Source organism: Rattus norvegicus, chromosome 13, assembly GCF_021556685.1.
Source record: "Rattus norvegicus strain SHRSP/BbbUtx chromosome 13, alternate assembly SHRSP_T2T, whole genome shotgun sequence".
NCBI classification, from domain to species: Eukaryota; Metazoa; Chordata; class Mammalia; order Rodentia; family Muridae; genus Rattus; species Rattus norvegicus.
This window is the reverse complement of record NC_141546.1, coordinates 89621759-89642505: the sequence shown is the minus strand read 5'-3', so window position 1 is coordinate 89642505 and position 20747 is coordinate 89621759. Positions and strand designations below refer to the sequence as shown.

Genomic DNA, 20747 nt, shown 5'->3' with positions numbered 1-20747 from the left:
CACACACACACATTACAGAGTACCTCTCATTTGAATGGAATCAATGGAGCTTAGAGCTAGGAAATGACCCTGTGGATATAACTAAAGTTTCTTTTCTCAAGAAATGTGGCAGCTTCAGAGCACAGGATGTGGTCCAAGTAACCACATTAAAGATTCCCCGTAAATGCATGAGGACTCAAAGCAAAGTGAGCTCTAGGAGAAGAGAGAGAGCCTGGTTGTCTCTCAAGGTTTCTTGTGACTTCAGTGGTGCACTGTAGTAGAAGGTCTCATCCCTAATCTGACCTCAATTTTCCACACGTCATAGACCCCCAATTGTTCAGCAGCAGGATGAAGAGCCAGTGGAAAAATATGGAGGAAAGCTATGGATGTACGCTTGAGGGGTTGAGTCCAGTTCCCTGCCACCTGTGTGGTCACCTCACCCAGACAAATGGACAGGGAGAGCTTCGAAAAGACAGATTTCTGTTGAATATCCTAAGACAACAGCATCTCTAACTTCCATCCAGCTTCCAAAATAATTGAATCAAAATCTTTTAAACAAAACATGAGCACCACAGTTTATTTGAAAAATGCTAATTAACAGTACATAATAGATTTTGTTTGTTAAGATATCAGGACACTAAAGAATGAAGCTAAACCAGTTCTTCATCCTCATTGGTAGATTATATTAGTCACTGTTTAGTTTCTGGGTCATCGTTTAAGGAAGTAAATAGGTGAGCCTTTATTTGAGATTTGAGGAGGTAAGGTTGAATGATAGCAAGTTTTATTGCTTATAAAACAGTGTTGAGAAAACTCACGCATGAAGCAAATAGTAGAAAGTAGGGAAAGACAGAGGAGGGAAGGAAGGCAGGAGGGGTGTGTGAGGAATGGAATACTGAATTTAACTAAAAGGATGGATAAAAGGGGCTGCAGTGATGGCTCAGTGGCTAAGAGCACTGGCTGCTCTACCAGAGGACCTGTGTTTGAGTTCCCACGCCCATACAGAGGTTCACAGCTGTCTCTAACTCTAGTTCTAGTTCCACAGAACCTGATGCCCTCCTCTGACAGCTGGTATGCACGGAGTGCACAGACACACATACAGACAAAGTACCCATTCCCATAAAATACAATTAAGAATAAAATATTTAAATTTGTCTACCAAAAGAACCAAAAGTATCTTAGTTGTTTTCTAAGTAAAACGAAGTAAGTCAGTATAAACAAGTGGTGGCAAGCTAAGTATGGTAGCACACACACTTAATCCTAGCTCTTCAGAGGCAGAGGCAGGCAGATCTCTGTGAGTCTGAGGTCAGCCTGGTATTCATAGAGAGTTTAAGACCAGGCTGGGTGACCTTTCTCAAAAACTGATCAAATGAAAGACAATAAATGTGAAGTCATTAAAGTCGAGAAGATAACAATCCATAGAAATATTTTGTTGTAAAAATCTATAATATTAAAATTTTTGGAAATAAAATAAAACAGTTATAGAAAGATAATAGAAGCTCTGGGCTTTAACACATCTCTCCCAGGCCAGACTAGCAAAACCCAAAGGAGGGAAAATTCCATCACTCTTTGAGAAAAGAGTTTTATGTATGAAAATGTGGCAATATTGTAAAATTCAAACTGCTGTTTACCACAGAGTAGGAATATAGTCAAACAAGCATCTGTCTCTGTCTCTGTCTCTGTCTCTCTGTCTCTGTCTCTCTGTCTCTCTCTCTCTCTTTCTCTGTCCACTCATAGGACAGGCTACAGTGGCTATAGAAAACCAGCTGTATCTATATAAAACAACACAGTAAATTTCAATTGTTATGTTTAATATAGAAAAGCAAATTGTAATGCATGTACCACTGGTCTATATTATCTGTTATGTGCATGTTCACACATAATCTATAAATAGTATGCTAGATATCTTATTTATTGCTAATTAACCTTCTCCATAGAAGCCTAGGGGGAAAATGGACTTCTTGCATCTGTAACGAGTGTACATTTTTATCTCTAGCATACAAATGGGTGTTAAACCTAATGGGAAAAAGTCACATTCCCTAATATAAAAATCAGCCGAATCATCACTAGAAGAACCACCAAACAAGAGAAGCAGGCAAACAAATGGAACCTCGAAAGGTCAATAAATCATGATGCTTCCACTCAGCAGATAGATGTTGAAGATGTTGAATATCTCCTCTGTGGCAGGTTTTTCTAAGCATGAGGGCCTATCAATAATTATGACAGTGACAGGGTAGGGAGCACTTTCCAAAATCCACAGAAGCAACATGAATTAAATATGTGCTTCAAACCTTCATCAAGTCCAGAGAGTAGCTCAACTGGCCCAGTTGTGTCAGGTAAGAAAGAAAGCAAATAACTCAGTTAAATGATGAGCAAGTGCCTGCACAAATATTTCTGAGAGAGACAAGAAACTGACCAGCAGGCCTATCTATGGAGAGGGGCTTAACATCATTAATCATAGGCAAATGCAGCTATGCAATGGGAAGGAATAAGATCTGGAAAGATTTCTATTGTATAGCATGTAACAATAGTTACTGTGTACATTTGAAGGTCACTGCTGGACGGAAGCAGATTTGAGGTATTCTAATCTGACAGGATGTGTGAGGGGCAGTGAGAATGAGAATGAGGAGGTGATGGGGATGAACAATGAGTATGTCTTAGCAATTTCACATCGTAAATGTATATCAAAGCATCAAGCTGTTCAGCACAAATACACAGGATTAAGTAAGAACGAGGTTGGCAAGAGAGTGGCTCAGCAGATAAAGCTGCATGCTGTCCCACCTACAATGTGAGTTCAGTCCCCAGAACCTATGTGGTAGAAAGAGACTTGTCACATACAAGTTGTGCTTTGACCATCACACACACACACACGTACACACACTTACACACACACACAAATACACACACATACATACATACACACAATGACATGTGTGACTGCAAGCACATACACACATACAATAAATGTAATGAAAATTAGTATTAAGTAAGTCTGGTGAAACACACGTGTGTTTAAAGTTATCTACTCCTTTTTGCCTATTGTTTTGAATAAAATTCAGATTATGCAGTGGGTTAAATAAAGATGCATGACCTGGAAATTCGTTCTACCTTTTCTTCCTTCTCTTTCTCTCCTATTTTACATCTCCAGAAAGATGAGAACCGTGGTTCTTAAACTCCGTAATGCTGCAATCCTTGAATACAGTGCCTCATGTCATGGTGACCCCCCAACCATAACCATTATTTCATGCTACTTTATAAGCTTAATTTGTGCTACTGCTGTGAATTGTAATATTAATGTCTGATATGAAGGATATTTGATATGTGACCTTCAAAGGAATCACACCCACAGGTTGAGAACTATTGGATTAGAGGCTATTTCTATATGGTTACCAGGGTCAGAGAGGAAGATATTCTAGAGAAAGTCCCATATACTCCTTTTATGCACAAACTGGGGTCATGAAGATGACTTAAACTTTAAACTAGTCTTGGTGTCTTGCTTGGAGTTTGTAACTGGAATAGAATGTGTCAATAACTTGCTACTCCCTGTGCTACCCAAGCTTAAGAAGGAAGGCTATAGGAACTATCTGATTCTTTTTTAATTCAAGAATAGGAGAAGACTTAGCCCACAAAATAAACATTCAAAGATCCTTCTAGAAGAAACAGAGCTGCCCTTGACATTTACATTATTTGGCTTATGTGTTGCACATTTTCCAAGTATGTATTTGGCCTTTGCATTTCTAGTTGTTGTGAAGTAAACATTCTTGTTTTCATCTTTAGCTAGAGGGGTCATAACAATTGATATTCCTGCCACCTGTGGGGTATGACTGAATACTTTTGTCACAGACATCAGTGTTTGTACAGGAGACTGCTTCACCTTGTAGAGAATTCCAGAAGGAAGAGAAACAATCTCCTTTGGCATTCCCTTTCTACTATGGCCTCACTCAGGAAACTGCTTCAGCAACTTGTGCTTCCCAACCCATATGGTCAAGATGGATTTGGATCAAATCCGATTCTTTGCTTTTCTGCTACCACTTGAATGGCAGAGCCTTTTGTCAACTGCTTGTTGATTTTATGTCACGACATCATCAAGATTGTCTCACAGGATTTTCAAGGAAGTTACTTCAGAACAGTATATTGCATTGTGAGGGCTGGGATATTGCTCAGTGGTAGAACACTTTCCTGGCACACACAAAGCCTGTGTTTTAATTCCCAGGAACACGTACGCATGCGCGTGCGCGCGCGCATACACACACACACACACACACACACACACACACACACACACGTATGCATACTTGAGTTATATGTTATACTTTTTCCATGTACAAATTTAGCTTTTGCATTTCTAGTTCTCATGAACTCCACGTTATTGTCAACTATTCTTAGCTAATAAGCTCATGGTGATTGATAGCAGCTGTTTTTCCTTATCTCAAACCAAGGCAAATACAGCTCGATGTGAAGATCATATTCAGAAGACATCTCCACAGGGGTAGCCTTATGAAAAGGAATATTCAATGAGTCTCACCCAGTGATCTCATTCAACATGTAGACCGATAGAATTAATTAGTCTCGGGTTTCATGGAATCCACATTTCACATTTAATGAAAAGATAAGACAGAAGATACTCTGGGAATTAGGACTCTACCTACAGACCTGTTGTGTTGACATGCTCATGAGAGCTATCAGGATTTGCACTGTTGCCACCCTAGCCTCTCCTACCCTTCTCACAGTTCTATAACCCTGCTGCCATGGCCAACTTGCATGGTAGCCAAGCGGACCAAGGAAAATACCAGAGATAGGAAGCACACTTTACATAAGTGGCTCTGCTCTCCTAGCACAGAGCAACTGACCAACAAGTGACTCTTGTGAAATTAAGCAAGAAAGATGCTAAGATCCCTTGAGTTTACATGATACATCCTTGCAGTTGAAAACACTACCTAGAAAGAATTCAAAATGGCCAAGTCGGATACATTTTCACACAATTACCATTTACAAAATGATTTTTTATCTATCTAGATTTTAAACTGATTTAATGTCTTTGAAAAATTTTACTTTTCCTTATTATTTGTTGATAGTAAGATTTTGGCAACCATTTAATACCAATAAATGATTACCATCTCTTAACATTCTTCCTGTTTGTGACTTTACAATGCCAGTATTTAAATATTAAACCTTGTGCTTTTATCATTATTTATTTCTGTCTGAAAGGGCTAACAATAGAAGATTAAGCTTGAGAATCAGCGACAAGTATCTTGACACTTAGTGCAATTTCTATATTTAGCATTTCAGTGTGAATGAGCAGCCAAGAAATGATGGTGTTTTTCCTTTCAGCTGTTTACCTCTGCAAGAGAACAATGCAAAACAAGGCAAGGCTAGAGCTAGCAGACTACGAAGCCGTAAGTACCAAGGATGCTCATTCAGTAGTCTAAAGTGAGCAGGAATCAGGCCTTTGGCCATGTTTGAGTTCTCTATTCCTTTCAGCCTTGATGAATAACAAGGGCCAGGCTTCCTTGGATCCGATAGCCTAGTGGTTTAGCAAACCCCTCTTTGTCTGACTCCTCCTTCTCCAGACATTAAGGAGAGTAGAATTTTAAACATACACACTCAATGTATAAGGAGAAGCACATATCATTATTTTAAACTAACTTGACTGTAAAGGTTTCAGATAAATACTGTATTGATAACATGCAAACCCTGAGGATTGAAATCCTTCTTCTACACTGGGGACCAATTTAGCACAACCATCAGATTGATCATCGCCATGAGACGAGACAGACTAGTTTAATTTATTCAAGCAATTGCTGTGTCGTGATAACAAATTTGGAGGATCGTGCAGTAGCAGATTACTGAGATTACTGGGTTACCTAGAACTGAGAGCTATTTTCAAGACCTGAACAAACCAGTTGGATCAGCGGTGGGAAGACATTGCTTTCTTGTCTCTCTATAAAGTGGGCACAGAAAGATCCAGGGAATTTGTCTTCAGTACTTTTCTCGAACAAACTAACAGTCAGTGCTTATATTGTGTTTCCTGTAACAAAAGTGATGTTGGTCAGTGCCTTGGGCTGTAGCTTGCCCAGCATGCAAAAGGTTCTATTTTCTATCCCTAACACTGTATGAACTGGGCATGTTCGCAGCTATCAATGATGCCCTCACTGGAAAGGCAGGGATGAGAGGATGGGAAGCTCAAGATCATCTCAGCTACACAGTGAATTAGAGGTTAGCCAGGGCCCATGAGGCCCACGATTAGTTGAGTTCAGAGAGCACAGCTGATTCAGATTCAGAGTATATTGTGAAACTTTGGAAACTCTGAAAGGAACATTAGAATGCCCTCGGCTGTTCCATGTTTTTCAGGAGAGCCTGGCCAGGCTGCAGAGGGCATTTGCCCGGAAGTGGGAGTTCATTTTTATGCAAGCAGAAGCACAAGCTAAGTGAGTCCTTGTGGGTCTTTGGGAAGCTTTGTTCAAATGTGGCCTTCTGTACAGAGGCGGTACAGGTAACCCTTCTAACTCTCCATTGTTACCATCTTGACAGAGTGGACAAGAAGAGGGACAAAATTGAAAGGAAGATCCTCGATAGTCAGGAGAGAGCATTCTGGGATGTCCACAGGCCTGTGGTAAGTAAGCTCGTAGGTGTGTTTCCATGAACTCATGTCTCAGGTTTAGAAAACAAGAGTGCCCTAGAAAAGACCCCGCTCCCTTTATAGTATGTCCTGGTGTCTGGGGGATGTGTTAAGGAAAGATTGCTACCTCTATGTAAGATGAGACTTAATGCCATGTGTATTTATAAAAAGGATGCTTTTCCCTTGTGCGGCTAGCCAGCTCTCTCTGGATATCTGCACTGCCTGATTCTGCCATTAACACTTAAAAGGGAAAAAAAACCAACACTGCAAACATAACATCTTTTGTCTGCGTATGTCTCATTCTTTGGCATTGGAGACAAAGTTAGAATTAAGATGTTATTGTTTGCTTTCTTCTTAGAATTTATTAATGCCTAATGCGTCTTTTGAAAGTTAGAATGTCATCACATTTAAATCAGTTCATACTTGGCTTTTGTCTTTACATTTGCTTATTTATTTTCTGTATGAGGGATGGGGCATGTGAGGAGGTCAAAGAACAACTCATGGGAGTCCTTTCGCTTTTTGTGGACTCCTGGGATTGACTCATATATCAAGCTTGTGGTAAAGGTCTTTATACTTTGAGCTGTCTTACCAGCCTACCAACTCATTCTTTTAATGATACAACTTTGAGTCTATGTAAGAACTTAGCTCTTCTCTCTGTCAAACTATGTGCCTCAGTGTAACAAATACTGAATGTCCTTAATACCAGAAAACTTTATGGAAGATATTTAGCATGATTATAAGTCTCCAAAAGATAGTATATCTACTGCTCATGGTACCACAGCATATAATTCTAGTACTCTGGAGGTTGAGGGAGGAAGATTGAGTTCAAGGCCTGCTTAGGATACGTAAGCTGGCCTCTAAAGAAAAACAAACAAACAAACAAACAAACAAACAAAGAGCTTTAGGCATGGTTCAGTGCTTATGAGCCTGTACTACTCGTTTAAAGAGAACCTGAGTTCAGTTACTCACGGTGGGTGATTCACAGATGCCTACAGTTCTCATTCTCAGGCATCCAACATCCTCTTCTGGCCTCTGGTCTCTGCAGAAACTATGTCTCGTGTGTGTGTGTGTGTGTGTGTTTGCGCGTGTGTGCATGTGTTTGTGTGTAGTATATATGTTTGCATGTCTAACCTCATTTTTGTTTTAAAAATATCTTTCTCTTCTATTGATTTCTTTTAATACAGACAGGACAACAGAGAGTACTTATATTGGTGTTAATAGAATAAATAATAGGTTCACAGCAAGAGAAAGAAATCGTGGCAAATGACTTATAGATGCCTCAAAGATTTCCTCTCAACTACCTTCTGAGTCAGACCAAAATAGAAGAAATCCAGGGACCTATTTCATATGCGAATTTCAAATCAGATACCCATGCAGTTGTCAAGTTTTACTCTGAATTTGTTGTCATTTGAATTCTCCAGAGAAAAGAATTGTGTTCCCTGGCTTTTCTATTCAAAATAGAATAGATATTTGGAGTTTCATTACCTGTGGTGAAGAAGGAATTGTGAGATCGTGCTTGAAAACTCCATGAGGATACAAAGCAGAATTTCTCTTTCCTTAAAGCAGCCTCAGGAAGCTGGAGATGCCTTGTGGATTTAGCTGTCTTCCATTACTGAGTCCACATTTCCACAGAGCAGATAAGGGAGCAGGGAGTCATGGTTTCAAAGGATTCATTCCATCACGGTGAAGAAGACAGGGGACAAAAGCTTGAGTCACTTAGTGGTGGGCCAGGAAACATACGCAGAAAAGAAGTGACCAGGAATAATACTCCATGAAGGTCCTTCTCCTGGTCACCGACTTCTCCTCCTATGGTTTCCACAACTTCCCAAAACAGCACCCCTGCTGGAAACAAAGTAAAATCCTGAGCCTGCAGAGGCTGTTTCTTTTAATTAGCCTCCGCATAATGGAACATAATCTCATATTTATTACGCTTCTCTGACTTGCCTTCTCTATGCCATCCTGAGGCCATCAGTTCCATCCCTCAACAGAGACAAATCTTTGGTGTATGTTTACTAAAGAAAGTGAGACTTGGATTGTGTTCGTGCTTCGGAGAGTGGTAGTCACCTAAATCAACTCTTCTCAATTATTTACTGTCCCCATGTTTCAGGTCTATACATAATTGCAGGCATGTCCAATTTTTAGACATGCCAATACAATAATGTTATCATCTACAAAGTTTATGGATGAGGACCATGTTATCAAGTTACAAATTATGGGATGCTTTAAGTGCACTTTTGATTTTGTTGTTGCTGGGTATGATTTAGTGTTTAGGCAGACTCGTAGCCATCCATATCTGGTGGCTGCCTGAGAGGTGATTAAGTGCTAGCATTTAAAGTTTTTTTTCAACTTATGTTTATTAGGTTTATACATGTTGTAGCATAAATCAGTATTTTGATTTTACAGTTGAATAGCATTATACCTCGGGGATGTGGTACATCTTATCTATCCACCCATCAGCTGACAAATATTTTTTCATTTTGATCATCGTGCATTGCAACATTTGTGTGCAAGCACCGTGTTAGGCTCTGATTTGATTTTGTACATGGGACCCAACCTTGCTCATTCTCTACGTCCTTGTGAAAGAAAGAAAAGTAGTTTTCTGCCCCCAAATAAATACTTTTATTGGTTGAGTTTCCTGTTTTATGATTGTTTTTCCTGGTATATGAACACACTTTATTTCTAAGGGATCCTGTAGAGATACTTGGAAAAAACACATGTTTTAGTTGAAGAAAGGTAAATTAATAAAGCAAACCAAAGTAAGCCATATCCAAATGCTAGAAAGTAGTTGTTTATGGACTCTCAGGTTAAGATTTATCTATTATTTATCATTTATTATTTTTCAGTGCTGAGAATCAAACCTAGAGCTTTGTCCACTCTGGGTGCTAGGCTAGCACGCTACCAATGAATTTATTACCCTCAGGTCTTTTGCTTTTAGACTTCTTATCTGATACAGTTGAAATGGCTGTTTTTGACTCTCAGACTTCAAATTCTTGGATGCTTACTACTGCGGTTCGTTCGTTCTTTCTTTCCTTCTTTCTTTCTTTCTTTCTTTCTTTCTTTCTTTCTTTCTTTCTTTTTTAAACTTAATTACTTGTTTAAGTTTTGCTTAATCACTTTTCATCCCATTCACTGCCCACCCTCCAGTTCACTTCCTCCCACGTTCCCACGGCCTTTTCCCTTGAGTGGGTGGGGCCGCCTTGGGTACTTACCCCCAACCGTAAGCCTCTAGGCACATCCTCTTCCACTGACACTAGACAAGGCAGTCCAGCTAGAAGAACATATCCTGTGTTTAGGCAACAGTTTTTGGGATAACCCCTCACTTTAGTTGTTTGGGACCCACAAGAAGACAAAGATGCACATCTGCTACATACATGTGCGGGGAGGCCTAGGTCCAGCATTTTTATATTCTTTGGTTGGTGGTTTCGTCCCTGACTCTGAAAGTCCCAAGGGTCCAGGTTAGTTGTTGGTCTTCCTGAAAAGTTCCTATCTCCATTGGGTTCCCACAAACCTTCCTCTTATTCTTCCTTAAGGGTCCCCAAGCTCCTTCCACTCTTCAGATGTGGGTATCTGCATCTGTCTGAGCAGCTGCTGGGTGGAGCTTCTCAGAGGACAGCCATGCTAGACTCCTGTCTGCAAGCATAACAGAGTATCATTAATAGAGTCAAGGACTGATTCTTGCTCTTGAGATGAATCTCAAGTCGGGCTGGTTAATGGTTGTCCATTCTCGTACTCTCTGCTCCATTTCTCATTCATTCCTATATTTCTTGTAGATACTATAAATTTTGGGTCAAAAATGTTGTGGGTGGAGTGTTGTTTCTATGACTACACCGGGGTTCCTGCCTGGCTGCAGAAGATGGCCTGCTAAAGTTCCATATCCCCAGTGCTGAGAGTCACAACTATAGTTGACCCCATTGATACTTGAGCTCCTCCCTTATACCAGGTCTCTGTCTTGTCCTGGAAATTCCCCCTACATTCCCACCTCCCCAACCTTCTCAGTTACAGATATTCATTCATTCTCATGACTATCTGACCATTTCTCCTTTCCCTGCTCACACCTGCTCTGGAACCCCCCACATTCCTCTTCCCATCCCCTTCCCCAGATTCCTCCCTCCATCTGCCTCTTATGACTATTTTATTCTCCCTTCTAAGTGAAATTCACATATTCTCACTTGTGCCTTTCTTCTTGTTTAGCTTCCTTGAGTCTATGGAATGTAGCATGGGTATTCTGTATTTTAGGGCTAATATCCACTTAACAGTGAGTACATACCATGCATGTCCTTTTGAGACTGGGTTACCTCAGTTAGGATGATATTCTCAAGTTCCATCCATTTGCCTGCCAAACTCATGATGTCTTTGTTTTTCATAGCTGAATAGTATTCCATTATGTAAATGTACCACATTTTCTTTATCCATACTTCAGTTGAGGGATGTCTGGGGGTTTTTGTTGTTTGCTTTTGTTTTTGTTTTTGTTTTTTAGTTTCTGGCTATTACAAATAAAGCTGCTATGAAAAGAGTCGAGCAAGTGTGTTTGTGGCATGATGGAGCATCTTTTGAGTATATGACCAGGAGTCGTATAGCTGGGTCTTGGGGTAGAATTATTCCCAGATTTCTGAGAAACCACCAAATTGATTTCCAAAAGGGTTGTTGTACAAGTTTGCACTTTCACCAGCAATGGAAGAGTGTTTCCCTTGTGCCACATCCTCACCAGAATGTTCTATGTCTTAAGTTTTTGATCTTAGCCATTCTGACGGGTGTCAGATGGAGCCTCAGAGATGTTTTGATTTGTGTCCCCTGATGACTAAGGACTTCGAATAGTTCTTTAAGTGCTTCTCAACCATTAGAAGTTCCTCTGTTAAGACTCCTCTGGTTAGTTCTGTATCTACTTTTTAATTATGTTATTTAGATTGTTGGTGTCTAACTTCTTGATTTTTTTTTTATAAATTTTGGATATTAGCCCTCTATCAGATGTGGGGTTGGTGAAGTTTCCCAATCTGTAGGCTGTCCATTTGTCTTATTGACAGTGTCATTTGCCTTACAAAAGCTTTTCAGTTTCATTGGCTCTCATCAATTGTTGATCGTAGAGCCTGAGCCAATGGTGTTCTGTCAGGAAACTGTCTCCTGCACCAATGCTCTGGGGGGGGGGGTATTTCCCACGTTCTCTTCTATGAGATTTAGCATATCCAGTTTTTGTTGAGGTCCTTGGTCCACTTGGACTTGAAGTTTATGAAAGATGATAACTGTGGCTCTATTTTCATTCTTCTAAATGGAGACATTCAGTTAACCCAGCACCATTTGTTGAAGATGATTTCTTTTTTTCCACTGTATGGATTTTGCTTCTTTATCAAAAACCAAGTATCCATAGTTGTGTGGGTTTGTTTCTGGATCTTCAATTTGATTCCATTGATCAACACATCTGCTTCTGTACCAGAATCATGCAGATTTTATCACTATTGCTCTGTGTTATAGCTTGAAGTCAGGGATGATGATTCCTCCCAAAGTTCCTTTATTGTTCAGGATTTTTTTGGCGATCCTGGGTTTTTTGTTTTTCCATATGAAGATTAGAATTGCTCTTTCTATGTCTCCAAAAAGTGTGCCGGCATTTTGATTAGGATGGCATTGAATCTGTAGGTTGCTTTTGGTAAGATGGCCATTTTCACTATAGTAATCCTACCTATCCATGAGCATGGGGGATCATTCCATTTTCTTATATCTTCCATTTCTATCTTCAGGGAGTTGAAGATCTTGTCATACAGATGCTTCACTTGCTTGGTTAGAGTTATTCTAAGATATTTTATATTGTTCATGGTTATTTATTATGAAGCGTGTTATTTCCCTAATTTCTTTCTCAGCTCATTTATCATTTGCATAATGGGGAGCTACTGATATGTTTGAGTTATTTTGTATCCAACCATTTTGCAGAAGGTGTTTATCAGCTGTGTAGTTGTCTGGTAGAATTTTGGGGGTCACTTAAGTATTTTATTATATCATCTCCAAACACTGATGCTTTGACTTCCTCCTTTTCCATTTGTATCCCCTTGATCTCCTTCAGTTGTCTTATTACTCCGGCTAAAACTGCAAGTACAGTATTGAACAGATGGGGGAGATTTAGCAGCCTTGTCCCTGATTTTTGGAATTGCTTTAAATTTCTCTTCATTCAGTTTGATGTTGACTATTGGCTTGTTGTCTGTCACTCTGATTATATTTAGGTAGTGCCTTGTATCCTTGATCTCTCTAATACTTTTAACAAGAAGGGGTATGGAATTTGTCAAAGGTATTCTTCTGCATCTAATGAAGCTTTCTCATAGTCTGAGATGATCATGAAATGTTTTTCTTTTACAAATATGGGTGCCCTTGCATTTGGGGCATAGATGTTCAGAATTGAGATAACTTCTTGGTAAATTTTTCCGTGGTAAGGACAAAATGTCCTTCCCTGTTCCTTTTAAATAATTTTGGTTGAAAATGTAGTTTGCTAGATATTAGAATGACTACCCCAGCTTTCTTCTTGGATCTGTTTATCAGCCCTATAATATGAGATAATGTCTATCTTTATTGCTGAGGTGTGTTTCTTGTATGCATTAGAGTGATAGATCCTGTTTTCGCATCCATTCAGTTAGCCTGTGTTTTTGTTTTGTTTTTTGTTTGTTTGTTTGTTTTCAATTGGGGGATTTTTATTTCCTGGCTTTTTTTGATGTTATTAGGTGTGTGTGTGTGTGTGTGTGTGTGTGTGTGTGTGTGTGTGTGTTTTCCCTTGTTTTTCTTGGTATGGAATTACTTATCCTCCTTGGATCAGAGCTTTCCTTCTAGTATTTTTTTGTGAGGCTGGATTTGTGTATAGATATTGTTTGAATTTGGATTTGTCTTAAAATATCTTATTTTCTCTCTCTATGGTGATTGAGAGTTTTGCTGGGTATAGTAGTCTAGGTTGCATCTCTGGTTTTCTAGATATCTGTCCAGGCCCTTCTAGATTTTAGAGGCCCTTCTCTATTGGGAAGTTGGGTATAATTCTGATAGGTCTGCCTTTGTGTTTTACCTGACATTTTTCCCTTGATGTTTTAATGTTCTTTCTTTGTTCTATAGATTTTGTGTTTTGATTATTATATTATATGAGGATTTTCTTTTCTGGTCTAATCTAACTCCTATGCTTTGAGCTTTTTGTATGTTTATAGCCATTTCTTTCTTTAGATTGGGAAAATTTTCTTCTTTGATTTTGATGAAAATATTTTCTGAGCATTGGAACTGTGAATCTTCACCTTCTTCTATTCCTATTAACCATAGGTTAGGCCTTTTTAAGGTATCCTAGATTTCCTGGATGTTTTGTGTCCAGCAGTTTTTAGTTTGAAAATTTTCTTTGACTTTAATTTCTTCTATTATGTCTTTTATACCTGAGATTCTCTCTCCCATCTTCTGTATTCTGTTGGTGATACTTATATCTGTTCCTGTTCTCTTCCTTAGATTTTCCATCTCCAGGAAACCCTCAGTTTCTGTTTTCTTTATTGCTTCTATTTCCACTTTCAGGTCGTGCACAGTTTTATTTATTTTCTTCACCTCTTTGATTGTATTTTCCTATATATCTTTAAGGGACTTGTTTGTTCCTCTTTTAAAGACCTCTATCTGCTTGATTGTATGTTCCTGTATTTCTTTAAAGAATTTATTCGTTTCCTATTTAAAGACCTCTACCACCATTAGAAGATTGGATTTAAGGTCATTTTCTTGTTCTTTGGTTGTGATAAGATAGGCAGGGCTTGCTGTAGTAGGATAGCTATGCTCTGAAGGTTTCCTATTGCCCTGGCTTTTGTTGATTGTATTTTTTTCTAGGTCCTTTATCCATCTGGATGGCTTTGGCCACTGGATGTTCCTATTATAAAAAGTATTTGGAGGGGGGTTTTCACCTCCATGATCCTGGTGTGGCAGACCTCTCATGGGTATCCTTGGGCTGTATAGTTCAGGATCTGCAGGTCTGTATGGTTCAGAAGCCACAGATCTGAGGAAGGTGAGTACAGAGGCTATGGGAGGATGGAGATCTGCCTGAGCTAGCAGGCTGCTCAGCGCATATTGGGTGCCCCAGAAAACTGAGCAAGCAGGGAAGATGGTTAGAAGAAGGGAAGCTAGCCTCTATGTTTCAGGAGGTGGAGATCTGACGAAGGTGAACAAAAAGGTGTGGGGAAAATAGAGGTCCAGAGGGGATAGGTAGCAGACTTCTCAGTGTAGCTTGACTTGCTCAGAGGACTGAGTGAGCAGGGAAGATGGGTTCAGGAAGGGAAGCTTACCTGTATGGTTTAGGCTATGCAGTTCTGATGAAGTTGTGTGGAGAGGTGGTGTGAGAATGCATTTAAAGTTTTTAAACATTTTTGAATGGTCCCAAACTTCTGTAATTGTAAGCTTTGTCTGACAGCCCTGCTTGTCACTTGGAAGGTATTTTAGCTATTTAGATTTCTGAGTCCTTACTGAGTTATTACTAGAAAGATGATGAAAGCAGGGTCCCTGGCATCAAAGATAACCACTTGAACCAGTGCAAAACTGTCTCTCTATTCACTGTCTGCAGCAGTAACTGGGCAAGGAAGATAGTTTTCTTTTCTTTGTTGTTGTTTGCTTGTTTAGATTTATTTATATTTATTTAATGTGCATGATCTGCCTGCATGTATATTTGGGTAGTGTACACATGTTTGACTATCATCCAAGGTGACTATTAACGGGGTGTCAGATACCCTGTAACTGGTGTTACAGATGGGTACTAGGAATCATAACCTAAGTTTTCTGGAAGAGCAGCTTCTGATCATAACTGCTCAGTCACCTCTACAGACCCTAAAAGGGCTTTCTAACATAATCTTCCATCTAAATAAAATGTCACAGAGAATAGAAAGGTGTTCTGGAATGAATGAACAAATTGATGGAGCTAGACTGGACAGGAGGAAAAGGAGAAGAAGGGAGAGAGCTGTCTTAGATAGTATTCTGGTTGGGGTTTCTAAAATACACAAGAAAGCTATGGTCCTTGGTTATACTCTAACAGATGGAGAGACACTGGTAAATCATTGAAGTGTAGGTGCTACACCTGCATAAATATTATGGGGTATTTGTGTTTGCTTTCCTGAGCTACCCTCTGAATCACTTTATGGTGGAAACATGACAGTTTTTGCTGTCCACATGCCAAATGAAATGCAAGCTGCCCCTACATGTCTAATTTCATTAATTGTTCACTCCATCAAGGCATTTTATAAATGAGGCACTTACATGTCTAAAGGCATGTCTTCAGCCAAGGGATGTCTAACATATACATCATCTGTCTCCAAAGTATTCCAGTTATTCTGCTTGTGGAAGGGGCACTGTGGCCACTGAAGTATCTATTTGGCATCAAGCCTGGGACACAGAGTTCTGTTTCAACATACTAACTTGGCTTTGTTTGCAACAGACAAGACACTCAATTGTAGGGATGGGCACAGCATTTTAACCCTTCTCAGAAGTTTATGTTGTGGGATGGATATGGGTTTTCATAATTACAAAAAGAATTAAAAGAAGGGCCTTCAAAGCAGCGAATAAATAACACAATGGGACTCATTTTGACTTCTATCATCTGGAATCTTGCTCTCTCCTTATGCATCTCTCCTTTTGAAAGGATGAACACACAGAGCTAGGATGACCTTTCAAATAAGCCAGGTTGTCCTTAAACCCACAGAGATCCATCCATCTTCTTCTGCTATAGACTGCTGGAATTAAAAGTATATGCCACCTTGCCCACCCTAATTATAGCCTTTTGAAAAGCTAACTGAAAACCATGGCATAGGTTATAAATGTAGTTCTCTCTGGACAGTGCTTGCCTGGCAAACCATTGGTTGTATCCCAGGACTGAAACGCCATTCCTGGCAGTACAGGTCTGCAATCTCAAGATTAGGGAAGTGGAGAACCAAACACACAATGTCATCCACTATTACACAGTGATTCCTGGCTACATGAGATTCTGTTTCAAAAATAAAAATTTTAAAAAAAGGAAGATCAAACAAGAAGGATGATAAAAATAAACATCTATGATCCAATCACTAAATCACTAGGTCTTCAAAAGCATAGAGATAATATGTATTACCATTACATTAAATGGCCCTACACTCATTACTTCACAGCAGAAAGACACAATAAATATACTAAATAAAATCAATAATACTATGATAATAATAAATATAATATTTTAAATAAAAATAACTTTTAATTATAAGTTATTCAATTGTATTTTCTGGAATGAGTAACATGTATAAGTATCTAAAGTGTCTTTATTTTTAAGAACTAAGATTTGAGTTAGCTTAAAATGTTGTTTGTTAATATTTTAACTAAAATATACCCCTAGCATCAATCCATAGAAAGCTGTTTTGTCCCCAGCAGCGGGAATTTGCTGCGTTAGTTGTGCCTGCCTGATCTTGTTTTGATCAGGTTGCATTTGCTTAATCAAGAATACAGTGAGCAGCCAGCCACTGCAGCAGCTCGGCATCTCCACAGGCTTAAAGCAGCTTAATGGGAAGTAATGATATAGCACGTGAATTAAAAGCTAGAGACACAGGAAAGACATCTAATATGACTTAAATATGAGTTTTAAAACTATGGTGTCATCTCTAAGTCAGATTAGAGAACATAATCTGCCTCTTACACTTAGTATCTGTATGAAATAGAGTTAGCTTATCTAAGTATGTCAGTGTTTATTCTGGAAAAAGCAAATCGAGGTCTAATCGAGGAGATGAACTCTTCACTTGCCAAGGATACCAGACAATTCCTAGAAACAGCTCGAGAGCACAGTGGAAGCATTAGATTTGATTGTGTTAGATTCAAGATAATGTGCAATTTGGCTCCCCCCCCCCCCGTATAGTTAATAATACATGGAGCTTTATTTTATTTTATGTTATTTATCTACCTATTTATTTATTTATTTATTTATTTATTTATTTATTTGGCAGTGCTGGGCTTAAACCCAGGATCTTGCCATGCAAGGCATGATTCTTATTACTAGGCTATATTCCAAGGCCATCCAGGCAACAATGTGTTGAAAATCACTATTCATAAGTTAGTATATAGTACACACACACACACACACACACACACACACACACACCACACACAGCTCCAAGTACACACACACACACACAGCTCCAAGTACACACACATACACACACACACACACACGCACACACACACACACACACACACACACACACACACACACAGCTCCAAGCCCAGCCAGGATCTTGATGCTGTGATTTGGGTTTATTATTTTTCTTCAAGATGGATTCCATATGACCAGTGTGGAAGCTACTGAGGAATAAAACTCCCCCAGTACTCAGAGCTCTAGGAAGTGAGAAGAATGTATTAGCAATGCCTGGTCAGGAATGCAGTGGAAGACAGCATTCACTGGCTCCTGGATACACTTAGCCATTTTGAGAGTTCCTAGATGGGCCTAGTAGTTAACTAGTCTATAGTTGATTGCCTGCTTGATAGTCAGCAAAGACTCTGTAAGCAAGAGTGCTAAGAAGCAGAAATATATGTCAGTTGAACAGTCAAAATGAAAACATGCATTGAGTACTTCCTGAATTCAAGTCATACAAATTCTAGCTACCAAGCAGTGATGAAAGTCTATTGCCTAACATTTTGCAGGTCTAATGCTTGTTAAGTCACGTGTGCTTTTCATGCTGGCTTCATAGACATTCTGCATGGAACTTATTTTAAAAACTCCATCAGACTAAATTCACCACTTGTACGACCAAGTTAGTGGAAATTTTGAGTTTGAGTAATTAAGAAAAATGATGAAAATGCACAATTGGCAAAGGGCTGCGCCAAGGGCTGGACAGTGAATTCACTTTGGATCTGACTGGGTATGAGACTGTGGCAATTAGGTATAAAGACCAGAGACCTTGTCAGTAATTGTAGCAGTGGGGCCTGAGTTGGAAGCCTGTTTGGTGGGCACAATTGATTTTGAAACTCATTACAATAAAAGTGTGAAATTTTGGGAAGGATAAGAAAGCCTGAAGGTAGGTGAGAAATGTTTTCCATTTGGAAGGTCACAGATTTTTCTCCTATTTTCCTAAAACCCCAGAAACTCCAAACGGAAGTATTCAAATTCCTCTATGTCATTTTTCTTCATATTGACTTAGGGTTTAGATACGCTTATCTGTACTTATTATTGGAATCGGTATCCACAGTTTTACTATAAAATATGGCAGTACTGGATTTTGGACAGCAGTCAGTCAGTGATGAGCTCAGAACTTGGGAAGCTGAGGCAGGAGGATGTCTGTGCTACCTAGTAAGGCTCTGACTAAAACCTCTCTTCCAAAATTGAGGATAACGAGTTTGGAAAGGAAAGAGGAAACAAAGAGGAGGAAGAAGAGAAAGGGAGGGAGGGTGGGGAAAGGGAATAAAGGAAGGAAGGAAAAGAATAACCTTAAAGAGAATTTATTTTATTTCCTAATATAGAGAAGATGGGGAAGGAGAAAGCAACATTTTCTCATGAGCTAAATGCTCAGATCATGCATTGCAGAAAAATTCTCACTTCTCCTCCCACCCCTCCCACAGTGCGAGCATTCCGCATGGTATCTCATCTTCATTTCTGCTTTCCCTCTCTCTCAAATACTAAAACTGGGAGAGAACAAGTGCCACCGTGACTGTTTTTAAAAGGACACTGTTCTGTATGTGCAACTGTAGCAAAAAAAGGTTTGGCTCAATTATCAACTCCCTCCTTTAGAGAAATTCTGCTAAAAACTTCTAAGTCTCACCATTTGACATATAGACAATAACCGCTTCCTAGGACACTGAGAGCATAAATATTTGATATTTACGTTTGATATTTACTTGGCACAGTCACTGTGCTGTAAGTAGAAGCTAATGTTGTTTTAGCTATAATTCTTTTAGGTCTTTCAGTGTGTGTGTGTGTGTGTGTGTGTGTGTGTGTGTGTGTGTGTGTGTGTGAGAGAGAGAGAGAGAGAGAGAGAGAGAGAGAGAGAGAGATGCATGTATGCATGCACGTCTATGTGTGCCAGGATGCTCTCCCATGCAGCTAGAGGTCAGCACTGGATGCCTTCCTGTATTGCCCTCTGCCTTGTATATTTTGAGAAAGGTTTTCCTGGGGCAACTTCCTATTTGTTTTTTTTTTTTTTTGGATAAAGTAAATATCCAATGAGCCTCTAGGATCTGCCTGTTTCTACCCCTAACACTGGATTATAGACATGTGCCCCCCCCCCCAGCTTTCATGTGAGTGCAGTGACCCAAACTTGGGTCCTAAAAGTTGGGCTGCAAGTGCTTTCCCCACTGTGATGACCAGTGTTGACTTTCAGCTTGACAGGATATGAAATCACCTAGGGAACGTGCCTCTAGGCCCTCCTGCGAGGAGAAGTCATTTAGGTAAGGTTCATTCCTGGAAATGCCTGTGAGGGACTGTCTTGATTAACTGAGTGGATGGAGGCAGAGCTAGTGAAAATGTGAGAGGCACCACTTCACAAGACCTGAGCAGTACGTCACTTCCCTGTTCCTGAATGCCGAGGCCACGTGACCAGTGCCTTTCAGTTCTTTCTGCACAGACTTCCTCACCATGAAGAGCTACATCCCCTGACTGCAGGATAAGATAAATGTCTCATTCTTTAAATTGCTTTTATTGAGGCTTTTATCTCAGCAACAAGAAAAGTTACCAAGATACACACTGAGCCATCCCCCCAGTCAATATTAATGCCTCTTAGAAAAGATGAGAAAATAGGGGGTTGAGTGGTATAGAAAAGTTCTCAAATGTAAAAGTTCTCAGACAGTGACTTCAGGGAAGGGCTTTGGAAATCAAAAGAGCTGGGATCAACATTTGGAGCTTGAGTAAGTATGTCATCTACTGCTACATAAAAAAAAAAAACCGAAATGCAGTAGCATGTAAGGGCAAACATGACTTAGTTGTTACTTTATGCAGCTTCTGGGAATCTCCAGGATTTCAGAAGTGGTTTCTTAGATTGTTCTGGTTCAAGACCTCTCAGGACCCTTCCTTCTAGTCACCTGAAGTGACATAGTCACCAGAAATAATAGTCTTGAATTAATGGTTGCAGGAAAATGATCACAGAGGCCTCTTCATATACGAAGGTCCCAGATACTCCATATCTTCCCCAAATAACCCCATGTGTGACACATCACTTGACTAAAGCTAATCTCA

The 20747-nt window shown here is 39.6% G+C and overlaps 1 protein-coding gene across 13 annotated transcripts in view; it reads left to right on the top strand.

The window, feature by feature from the left end:
• The window catches only part of Rgs7 (regulator of G-protein signaling 7), a 433024-nt gene that overhangs the window by 363278 nt on the left and 48999 nt on the right, over window positions 1–20747 (top strand). For all 13 annotated transcript variants that reach the window (NM_019343.2, XM_087581505.1, XM_087581504.1 and 10 more), the window contains 3 exon segments: window positions 5308–5372; window positions 6328–6404; window positions 6508–6589. In NM_019343.2, coding sequence (NP_062216.1) covers window positions 5308–5372; window positions 6328–6404; window positions 6508–6589 — 224 coding nt within the window.